The sequence below is a fragment of the Rhincodon typus genome, chromosome 7 (assembly GCF_021869965.1).
Source record: "Rhincodon typus isolate 14 chromosome 7, sRhiTyp1.1, whole genome shotgun sequence".
NCBI lineage: Eukaryota > Metazoa > Chordata > Chondrichthyes > Orectolobiformes > Rhincodontidae > Rhincodon > Rhincodon typus.
This window is the reverse complement of record NC_063338.1, coordinates 19,629,740-19,642,237: the sequence shown is the minus strand read 5'-3', so window position 1 is coordinate 19,642,237 and position 12,498 is coordinate 19,629,740. Positions and strand designations below refer to the sequence as shown.

Below are 12,498 nucleotides of genomic sequence, written 5' to 3'. Positions count from 1 at the left end.
GAGGGTCACTCAGGCACCCTGATGAACCTGTTGGCGGGTGCTCTTAGCTCGCTAAATGTACAACTGACAGAATCAATCACGTCTTGAGTGAACCCAGGCTCCATTTGTGCTGCTGCCAGCTTCCTCCGTTATATCTACTTATCTTGCACGTTGGAAACTCAGTTTCTTTTCCTTGCGTTCTGAAAATAAGCAGAGCATATAAGAACTTGCTGAAAAATTCCATTAGTGTCATGTTACGGTGACCTTTACACTCAAGAGTTCTTCAAAAAGATTTATTCTCCTTAATACAAGGGGAACAAGAGGACGGAGTATAGCTCAGCATTAAACAGGACATACCAGCTATCTAGCCTAAAGCACTGACCTGCAATAAAAGCTCTCCCTCTGGCAGGACACCGTCCGCCAATCCCAACCCTTTCCTGTTGCCGTGGTTACCGCTTCCGTCGGCAATCTTGTTACAGCTGTGGTTCTTCAAGGCAACTGCAATGAAGCACAGTAATGGGTTTAACACAACCATAATATTTACAAAAGCACTGCTGTGCACGTCAAAACCTTTCAGCCCATTTGCTTTCACGCACCACGCCATTGGCTATGAGTGACAGCAATGCCTACACCTTCTCCCAGGGATTACACCGAAATCCACAAACACGTTCATGACAACAGCAGCTGAAAGGGGTCGCACAGGGAAGCTGTAATTTAGGGCATAGAGCACACAGGAGGTATCCTGTCGGTTCCCCACTGCCCCTTACCTAGAATCACAAAGTTCGAGCCCTCAACGTCATTTGTGGCTGAGAACAGCTATCCCCAGCCCTTATTAGGCACTCCCGCTCTTGGGTTGCAGTCCTGCAGGTTATGAAGTGCTTATCCAAGTATTCATTAAATGTGGTGAGGATTTTGGTCTTTCAGGCAGTGAGTTCTCGATCTCCACTACACTCTGGGTGAAAATAATCCACCTCAACTTCTTTCTAAACCACCCATATTTCCTAATCGGCTTATTCAGGGATGTTATCACACGCTTCTGGAGCAAGTGGGTCTTGAACCTGGGCCTCCTAGACCAGAGTTAGGGACGTACCACTGCACCAGGAGAGCACTCCTTCCAGCAACTAGTTTACATCTACATCACCTGGTTATCGACATCATCACTTTTGAAAATAGGACTCTCCTTCATTCTTCATCTAAGCCCCCTTACATTGCATACACCTCCTTTCTGAGTACATTATTCATGGGTTGATTGAGATTGGTCACTGTGGTTAATTAATAACTCCATGATCAGCTTCCAAATATTAGTATGATAGTATTGGTGGTAGGGGATGTGCTTCTCCGCCCTAATTAAAAAGAATTAAAATTAAGTGGGAAGATTGCTAATCGGCAAACCCACCTTCTGCCACTGTACTACTGACGATTCACTTTACCTTATTAACAGCAAAAGGTTTCCTGGAGATAGTGGATGCACTGGCTATAATTTTCCAAAATTCCCTAGATTCTGGAACCATCTCGGTCGATGGAAAGATGGAAAATGAAGCCCCATGGCTTAACAAAAGGAGGGAGGGAGAAAATAGGGAACATAGGCCAGTAGGATTGTCATATCATTGAGAAAGTACTGGAATCTGTTAGTAAGGAAGATTTAACAATACACTTTCTAAAAAAAAAACACAGTATGAAAAGAGAAAGTGATGCTGGTTTTATGGAAGGGACATCATATTTGATAAATATATTGAGGTTTTTTTCAGGATGTAAACTGTAGGGTTGATGAAGGGCAACCAGTAGATGTCACATACTTGGATTCCCAAAATGTAATAAATCAGGTGCCACATGAAGAATTAATAGGCAAGATAAAGCTCCTGAAGTAAGGGGTAATGGATTGGCATGGGCAGAGGTTTACTGAACTGACAGGAAACAAAGCATAGGCATAAATAGGGCATTTTCAAATTGGCACACAGTGACAAGTGGTATTCTAGAAGGATCAGTGCTGGTACCTCAACTACTTGCAATCTATATTGATAACTTAGACGAAGAGTAATGTATCTAAGTCTGCTAAGATGAAAAGCTAAGTGCAAAGTTAAGATATGGGGAAAGCATAGAGGTGCAAACGCATATAGACAGTTAAGTGAGTAGGCAAAAAAATGGCAGATGTAGTATAATGCAGGGAAGTGCAAAGCTGTTTACTTCTACCATCAGAATAGAAAAAAGAGAATGTTTTAGAAGGTATGAATTCATAAATGTTAATGTTCAGAGAAACCTGAGTGTACTTGCACAAGGAGTGCAATATGTTTTCATGCAGGTACACCAAGCAATTCGGAAGGCCATAAAACCATAAGATATGGAGCAGAATTAGGCCATTCGGCCCACAGAGTCTGTTCTGCCACTTGATCGTGACTGGTATAATTCTCAACCCATTCTCCCGCCTTCTCCCCATAACCCTTGATCTCCTTACAAATCAAGAGCCTATCTATCTTTGTCTTAAATACCCTAAATGACTTGGCCTCCACTGCCCTCTGCAGCAATAAGTCCCACAGATTAACTGTCCTCTGGCTGAAGAAATTCCTCCTCATCTCAGTTCTAAACAGTTGTTCATTCACTCTGAAGCTATGCCCTTGGCTCCTACTCTTTCCTACTAGTGGAAACATCTTCTCCACGCCTGCTCTATCCAGGCCTCTCAGTATTCTGTAATTTTCAAACAACCTTCCAAACTCCATCATGGACAGACCCAGAGTCCTCAACCACTCCTCATAGGACAAGCCTTTCATTCCAGGGATCATTCTTGTGAACCCCTTCCAGACCCCTTTCAATGGCTGAACATCTTTTCTTAGATACGAGACCCAAAACTGCTCACAATATTCCAAATGCAGTCTGACCAGAGCCTTTTGCAACCTCAGATACTGTATACATCTCTGCATTTGTATTCTAGACCACTTGAAATGAAAGCTAACATTGCATTTGCCTTCTTAAATGCCAACTGAACCTGCATGTTAACCTTAAGTAGGACTCCCAAGTGCTTTTTCCCTGTTTAGAAAATAGTCTATGCCTCCACTCTACCTACCATAGTGTATAACCTCATACTTTTCTAGATTGTATTCCATCTGCCCCTTCTTTGCCCACTCTCCTAACCTGTCCAAGTCTTTTTGCAGCCTCCCCATTTCCTCAACACTACCCGTCCCTCTGTCTATTTCTGTGTCATCCACAAATTTAGCAACAATACCCTCAGTTTCTTTGTCCAGATGGTTAATAGTTGTGGTCCCAACACTGCACCTGAAGATCTCCACTACTCACCAGTTGCAAACCTGAAATAGAGCCCTTTAAGCCTACTTTCCGTCTTCTGCCAATCCTCTACCCATGCTAGTACCTTGCCCCTATCACTATGGGCACATATCTTATTTAGCTGCCTCCTGGGTGGCACCTTGTCAAAGGCCTACTGGAAATCCAATAGATCGGACCCATTGGCTCTCCTTTGTCTAGCTTGCTTGTTGCCTCCTCAAAGAATTCTAGCAGATTTGTGAGACATGACATCCCCTTGGAGAAGCTGTGCTGTCTCAGCCCTATTTTACCACGCACTTCTAAGTGCTCTGCAATCTCATCCTTAATAATGGACTCCAAAATCTTACCATCAACTGAATTCAGGCTAACTGGTCTATAGCTTCATGTCTTCTGCCTCCCTCCCTTCTTAAACAAGAGTGTTAGGATAGCGATTTTCCATTCCTCTGGCATCCTCCCTTACTCCAGTGATTTCTGAAAGATCACCACCTATGCCTCGACAATGTCCTCAGCCATCTCCTTCAGAACTAAGGGGTGTCGTCCTTTTGGTCTGGTTTATGAATCCACCTTCAGACCTTTCAGCTTCTGTAGCACCTTCTCCTTAGAGATGGCCACGACACTCACCTCCAACCTCTGACTCTCTTGAAGTTCTGGTATTCCGCTGGTGTCTTGCACTGTGAAAACCGATGCAAAGTACCTGTTCAGTTCGTCTGCTGTTTCTTTGCACCCCATTATTACTTCTCCAGTCTCATCTTCAGTGTCCAGTCTTATCTCTCCCTTACCTTTAATATATCTGAATAACTCTTGAAATCTTCTTTTAGAATACCAGATAGCTCTGATATTTCATCTTCTCCCCAATTAATGCTTTTCTAGTTATTCTTTGATGTTCTTTAAAGGCTTCCAAAACCTCCAACTTCCCAATAATCTTCACAACATTATATACTTTCTTCTTTTGCTTTTATACTGTCCCTGCCTTCTCTTGTCAGCCATAGTTGTGTTGTCCTCTCTTCAGTATGGTTCTTCTTCCTTCAAATTAATTTTTGATGTACCTCTTGAATTACCCCTAGAAACTCCTGCCAAAGCTGCCCTACTATCTTCCCTGCTACGATCTCCTTCCAATCAATTCTGATCAGCTCCTCCCTCAAGTCTTTGTGGTTACCTCTAGTCAAGTGTAATACCGTTACATCTGATTCCAATTTTTCCCTCTCAAACTGCAGGTTGAATTCTATCAAATAATGGTCACCACCCACTTCACTTTAAGCTGCCTAATCAAGCCTGCCTACTTACAAATCACCAAATCCAGAATTCCCTGTTCCCTAGTGGAATCTACCATAAGCTGCTCCAAAAAAACTTTTTTAGAATCTGTATAGTGTGGAAACAAGCCATTTGGCCCAACAAGTCCACACCAACCCTCCAAACAGCATCCCACCCAGACCTATCCCCCCAACCTTTCCCTGTAACCCTACATTTCCCATGGCTAACGCACCTAACCAACACATTCCTGAATTTTTGCATGGCCAATCCACCTAGCCTGCATATCTTTGGACTGTGGGAGGAAACCAGAGCACCCGGAGGAAACCCACGCAGACACAGGGAGAATGTGCAAACTCCACACAGACAGCTGCCTGATGGTGGAATTGAACCCGGGTCCCATGAGGCAGCAGTGCTAACCACTGAACCATTCTGCCACCCTAGACATGCTACAAATTCCATTTCTTGAGATTCACTACCAACCTGATTTTCCCAGTTCACCTGCATGTTGAAGTGCCCCAAGATAACGTGACAGTGCCTTTCCTACATGCCTTTTCTATCTCCTGGTTTGTTTTCTTCCCCACGTCCTGACTACTGTTAGGAGGCCTGTACACAATTCCTATCAGGGTCATTTTAGCCTTTGCGGTTCCTCAACTCTACCCACACAGATTCTACGCCTTATGACTTCACATCCCTTCTTGCTATCGATTTAATTTCATTTCTTACTAACGATGCAATCCTGCCCATTCTGGCCATCTGGCCATTAAATATCCAAGGACACACATGGATATTTAATTCCCAGCCCTGACTGCCTTGCAGCCACGTTTCTGAGATAGTCACAACATCGTATCTGCCGATTTCAATCTGCGCTACAAGCTCAGTTACCTTATGTTGTACACTGCATGCATTTAAGTACAACACCCTCAGTCCTACATTGACTGTCCCCCTTCTCAAAGTTGTCCCCTCATCTGCTGTGCCTGAAGTTAGATTACTGGCCCTTTTCATACTCTTTATCCTATTACTTGTTCTGGAAGTATTAATAACCTCTGCTGTGCCCCCCTCTACTTTAACATTTCCATAATTTTCCTCAATCCATGCCCACTATTTAGTTTGAAGCCCTATCCACAGCCCTAGTTATGTGATTCGCCAGGACTCTGATTCCAGTACGATTCAGGTTCAGCCCATCCCATCAGAACAGCTCCCTCCTTCCTCAGTACTGGTGCCAATGTCCCATGAATTCAAACCCATTCCTCTCACACCAATCTCTGAACCACATGTTTACCTCTTTAATCTTGTTGACCCTGTGTCAATTTGATGTGGCTCAGCCGGTAATCCAGAGGTTATTATCTTTTTGGTTCTGCTTTTTAATTTAGCCCCTAGCTGCTCACACCTTTTCCTCTCTCTACGTATACCGTTGGTACCCATGTGGACCATATCAAGTAGATCTTTCCCTTCCCATTCTAAGTTCCTCCGCAGGCAAGATTAAAAATCCTGAACCCAGGTACCAGGCAACACAGCCTTTGGGGCTCTCAATCGCGGTCACACAGAACAGGGCCTATTCCCCTAACTGTACTAGCCCCGATCACAAATACATTTCTCTTTTCTCCCCCTCTTCAAAGGCTCCCTGGACCACAGTGCTATTGTCAGTTTACTCATCCTCCCGACGGCCACTGTTCTCATCCACACAGCGAGCAAGAATCTCAAACCTGTTAGACAAAATCAAAGGCTGGGGCTCCTCCTGGTTTCCTCTACTTGCATCACTCATAGTCACACCCTCCTGTTCCTGACCACTGACTGAATTTGAGGTAATTAATCTAAGAGAAGTGACTGCCTCCTGAAACACAGCACCCAGGTAACTTTCTCCTTCCCTGATGCGCTGCAGTGTTTGAGGCTCAGACTCCAGCTCACTAACTCTGAGCTGGAGTTCCTCGAGCAACCAACACGTGCAAGAGATGTGATCACTATGAACCAGAATGGGGTCCAGCAGCTCCCACATTGCGCAGGTACAACACAGCGCCTGGCCAGCATCTCTACTTTAATTATTTAGTTCTTAAATGGATTTTTAAAAATTTCGTACTAGTGTTTTAGCTTGCAGCTTGTAAATATTTCCCCTATTTACCTATCATCTGAAAATAGCCTATAATAATCAAAGTAGTTGCTATCATCAGCCAATGAACCTACGGTTTACCTGAGATGTCACTCTTTTGTGCTGGGCCCCTGATCCTGGGCTTCAATTTATCCTGATTAAAATCTTTACAAACCAAGAGCCCAAAATACAGCAAGTGAAACACACTTCTTCCCCTCTGCACCAAATTCCCCAAACGATACACTCACTTAGGCTGTGTCTCACTCTGGGCATGTTCAAGGCAAATGACATCTTGGCCTTCATTGCAGCATGCTTGAAGTAAATAAATCTTGCTACAGTTGTACAGGACTTCGGTGAGATCACATGTAGTCTCTATGTGTAAGGAAGGGTATACTTGTATTCAAGGCAGTATGTCGAAGATTCACTAGATTGGTCCCCAGAATGACAGGATTGTCTCACAATGAGCAGTTGAATAACTTGACTGTATAATTCTCTGAGGTTTGGAAGAAAGGTGGCACGGTGGTTCAGTGGTTAGCACTGCTGCCTCACAGCGCCAAGGACCTGGGTTCAATTCCACCCTCGGGTGACTGTCTGTGTGGAAATGCACATTCTCCTCGTGTCTGCGTGGGTTTCCTCCAGGTGCTCCGGTTTCCTCCCACAGTCCAAAGATGTGTAGGCTAGGTGGATTGGCCATGCTAAATTGCCTGTAGTGTTCAGGGATGTGTAGGTTAGGTGGGTTATGCAGGCTGGGTCCGGGTGGGATGCTCCAAGTGTCTGTGTGGACTTGTTGGGCCAGCGGGCCTGTTTCCACACTGTAGGGATTCTATGAATAGGAGGCGATCTCATTGAAACATAGAGGATTCCAAAGGAACTTGACAGGGTAGATATGAACGTGTTGTTTGGTTGTATTGCCTGGTGTATGTAGAACATGTGGGCACAGCCTCGGGAGAAGGCATCCAATATCTCAGACTGAAGTGAGGAGAAACTGACATAGACAGATGTTTAATCTCACAGTGAATCAAGGGGCAAAGAGAGTAGACGAGAAAGGGGAGATGAAGCCATAGGTGAATGGTGCAGCACGCTCTCAAGTGGCAAAGGATTCTCTTTCTGCTCCTATTTCTTCTGTTCCTGTCTTCTGGTATGACAAAATAACAAATCTATTCTATAAAATAGTGTACAGTTTAGTTACGAATTGTTCTCAAAGGGAATGTGCCCAATCCAACGTATTGGTTTGTATACCCTCGATTGGAGGTCCATTAAATTGGTGAGCAAGCTCTATAAAGTGGCTGGGGCAATGGCATGATTCCAGAGAATGACAATGACGCTGATTTCTGAAGAAGGGTCTAGGCCCGAAACGTCAGCCTTCGTGCTCCTCTGATGCTGCTTGGCCTGCTGTGTTCATCCAGCTCCACACCTTGTTATCTAACATGAACTGCTGGGAATGTATTACTGGACACAATACCTGCTGCTCATCCATTACACAAGCAGCACTGTAACGTTTGTCTACAAAGCTGATAATTGGAGAGACGTGCCTGAGTTGGACTTAGTGCAGCTCTTGCTTTCTGCTCCTTATGTCAACATTTGTGGATTTCGCTGACAAACTGACTTCCAAATCCAACAAAAACAGAACGTACACACCTTATTTCTTAAATATAGATTTCACTCTGATTTTACAGTCATTTTCCAAGGAGCTTGGGAATTTGGGATTCAAAGCACAGCCTGTCAAGTAATTTCCCACAAAAGATGAATGCAGTAGATGTTGGAAGTGCGTAATTAAGAAAATCTGAAAGCACTCACTAGGTCAAGTAGCAAGTGACGAGAGAGAAACAGAGTTAATTATGCAGGATTCTGACAATTGATCATTGACCTGAAATAATAAGATCATGTTGTTCCTTCTCCAGTAATGTTTCTCTTGTCATGACCACAGTTCAGAACTCTGAAGTACTAGCACATTTTTAACTTGTAACTCCAAATTTAAAACAGGACTGATACAAGCCAAAAATAGTTGCATACATAAATTAAGTGCCTTGAGAGAGAGGGAGGGAGATAGAGAGAGATCCACAGAATGTCACACTTAAAGACAGGAAGAAAACTTCAAACAATAATCCCTTAAAGGGGGAGAAGAAAGAAATAAATCAAAGCATACTCTCTTGTGTAATCTCTTGTGTTCCAAAGGAGACCTGATCATTGGAATCTCTGGGCCCTGGCTCGCTACACCTTATGGAGACACAAGCAGACAATAATGGACTCTGCGCTGGGATGATTGGTAGGGGTGGGGTGAGCGTAAAGCTTGGTGAGAGGTTTGGGATTTTAGGAGAGCCTTAAAAGAGTTGCAGGGATTAACGGAGGAAATTCCACCAGCTGAATGACCTCTATTGTAAAGGTTGCACAACATCAGTAATCCAGTTTGTATCCGATTAATAAATTCCAAGAAAGCAACCTTCCTTCTGTCAGTTATTCATTGCTTTTTACCAACTGAGCAAGCCTGTACTGATTGCACCCTGGTGGTATTGAAGCATTTGTTGAATATTTTACCAATCCAATTTGAATTCAAGGGGTAACATGCTGAAAAGTCCAGTCCTTCAAAAGTATATAGGCTGTCTACCAAATTGCTCTTAATTCAAGTTGTGTTCATTCAACAGGAGCTTGTGCATTGAGCAATAAAATATCTGCCAAACTATTCATTTCTGTTCTTATAATTTTCTGTAGGCACCATCTATAGCTTTACACAGCTAACAGGGGCTCTGGAAATGTTGTGAAGGTTGTAAAACAGCAAAAAAGTGTACCGACAAAAATACAGATGACAAAAAGAATTTCAACTCAGCGGGCTGGAAAACACAGACATTTAATGGTGAAATTCACCCTGGGGTAAGCATTCTATTGCACAAAGCATTGAAGGGTAGAGGGGCTGCAGGAGGAAACAGAACTCCTGCAATGTACATGAGGAAGTGAAGCTGCTCTGAATGGACGGGAAGATGCTGAAGGACTGAAGGCTGATGATCTACCAGTACCATCCAGTCCCTTCCTATTCCCTGCCTGCACATCTAACCAATCTGACTTCAGATGCAAATCAGTTTGACTACAATCTGCTCTGCTGTATATTATCCTGATTTCTAGTGTACACCCTGCAATGTAGCCAAACCCTACAGACATGTCTACATTTTCTCTTGCATGCCCTGTACAACTGTAGTCAATTATTTAAGCTGTGACTCCCCACTTCCTCCCTGTTACACTGTGATGTACCTACATCTCTTAATAGCTTCAAGCTTGAGTGGTTTCTCTGTCAACTCTTTCCAGTTGGTCCCACTCTCTAACCACTTACTGATAATGAGTTGCCAGCACCATCCAAGGCTCATTTTTTTGCCAATGTGTCAGTTTAGGGGTCACCCCTCTCACTCTACCTACCTCTTGCCAGCAAGACAGACCGCAACAAGATTTTGCCCCTGGTTTCCTTCCCAAGGAGCTGACGTCCTTTAGTTTTGAGAAAACGACTCCTCTGAAACAACATAATGTGGGAGGTGATGTTTCCCTGTTACACCCTACAATCTCAGAGAACTTTCTACTGACCAGAGTTGGTGTGAACCAACAGTTAACCCACATGAAATTATTGCCACTTATTCAATTTACTGTTTTTCTCTCAGAGGCTGTAGTGACAGTGTGGTTACTGAGCCAGAAATCCTGAGGCCTAGACTAATGATGTACGGTATAATAAGCTCATCTCTGTTACTGTGACCACAAATCTACTGGACTGTCATAAAAATGCCCTGCAGGGCAGAACATCTGATTTTTGTCTTTTCAGACCAACAGCAACATAATTGTCTCACTAACACCCTCCAAAGGGGTGGAGCAAGCCAATGTGTGGTATTTAAGGTGGCTGCTAACCACCAACTTCTCAAGGTCAATTAATGATGGGTAGTAAACATGGCCCTTGCCAGTCTCTAGCATTACGTCAATGACTAAGGACCAAACACAAGGCTCATTGTTGGCCAAGTTCACCACAACTCGCCCTTTCTACTGCTGACACCTTCCACATCGATTCAATCAAAAACAACAACAGACCCAAAACATGCTGAGTTACTGTGAATATAAAAGACAGACCTTTCATTTGTCCTCAATATATCATATACAGGACAAGACATATTCCTGATTACAGCAATAGCTGACAGCTACAGGATAAGTTACTTGGTTTGGGAATACCAGACTGGGTGTTACAGGAAGGACTGTTACACTTAAACAAGATCACACCTCGCACAGCAGTTCCTCATTCCTTCTGTCTCCTCTCCCAAAAGTGTTAAATCAAAGACGGATACACTCCCTCAGATGCTGATTCCAGCTGGGCTACAGTCCCTTAAGTGTTGATATCCCAGCAGAGATCAGTAGGCCCAACACAGACAAGTCATCCATTCAAGCTTCTTCTTGAGATTTGTGATCCACTTACACACATGCATGTATCTGAATAACTTTTGCAATCTTCAGATGGCTCTTTCTCATCCCTTCCTGTATCAGTTAAAGCTGGAGACCTACAAATGGAGCTCCTCACTCCCACTTTTGGTGCACACTTTCAGCAGCACATCTGCCGCTGACAGTGGGGATACCCATTTTGTGATGCATCATTGAGCCTCTTTCATTGGATGGCGTTCCTGGGGCAGCCACTGAACTGATCACCTCCTCCAAAAATCACCCACAGTTCTGGGTTCCCGAGCGCATTTCATTGCGACAGTGCGGTCAGGACCAGAGAACGTACATCCTGCTCATAGAGCCAGCCAATCTGCGGGAAACCTCTCTGGAGCTTTTTTGGCTCAAGAGAAAAACAGATGAACTGACGTAATCAAACCGTTTGCCGTCCACGTTTTTGCCTGGATAAGTCAGCTCTTTATACTTCCCCTTCAAAGGGGCATCACTTTCAGTAAACATTTTCCCTGAACCCACTCAGTAATTGGCATTGAGTTATAAAACACAGCAACATATCCCTCTCCTGTGACATCAAACATCGACTAAAATGACACTTATTTTTCCTCAAACACTGATTACAGATGTGCTGTACCATTTCATTGTAGTCAGGGGGTGTAATTTTTTTGGTACATTGGCCTCCTGAAGTCACAGTCGGATTATGAGTACTTCAGGGAAATGTAAACAGGCCGAACCAGGCAGAACTGAGCTCCCGGTCCCTCTGGACTAGGAGGAAGTGGTCAGCAGGGATGTTGGGCATGTGCTCCTGCCCATGAACAGTGCCTCCTGCTGGCCAAGTGCATTTCTGGCCAAAGCAGAATTCGGTTCAGCTGTTACTCAACTCAATGTTGGAACAGTTCACCAAAGCTCACTCTGTAGGTGGATGTGCTATTGCACTGAGGAAGAGCTGACACCGTCAGGAGGGAGACACATTTAGGGACCAGGCTCGGGGGTTCGAGTGTAGGAAGGGTGGGTCGCAGAATGAGAAAAAAAAGATTTCTCTACAGTCAGTGCCTTGACAGTAAACACCCTCAGCAGCAATTCTCCGAATCGGGAAAAAAATAATTACCAGGGTGAACTTTCATCAGCGAAATGTCTTCCTGGGACATCTCACTATAAATAGCAGCTTCCAGTCCATCAGCTCGGGTACTCTGCAGACGCTGTCACAACAAATCTCTTCAACCAGCTTAAGACAAGCTGCAGGACTGATAATGGTATTCTGCTCTCCTCATTCCACTCAGTGTCAGCCCATCCTGTCTGGCTCTTCTGTTCACATTTGTCTCAGAAACGGACAAAGCTGTCTAGGGAGTTGCCACTGACCTTTGCATTATTGCAGTATGTCATGGTGAAAGGCACTGAAGAATCCAGCCAGTGTTTAGAATGTGAAGCTGCTTTGCAAAAAGGCTTTGTCAACTCCAGCAAACAACGGGAGACAGGAATCTTAACCGCCCCCCCCCCCCCCC

At 44.2% G+C, this 12,498-nt stretch overlaps 1 protein-coding gene across 1 annotated transcript in view; it reads right to left on the bottom strand.

The window, feature by feature from the left end:
• Positions 1–12,498, bottom strand: part of LOC109924863 (aryl hydrocarbon receptor-like) — a 137,908-nt gene that overhangs the window by 85,796 nt on the left and 39,614 nt on the right. Inside the window, exon 3 of the mRNA XM_048598702.1 lies at positions 362–477. Within this exon, the coding sequence (XP_048454659.1) occupies positions 362–477 (116 nt within the window). The remainder of the gene's footprint in view (positions 1–361; positions 478–12,498) is intronic.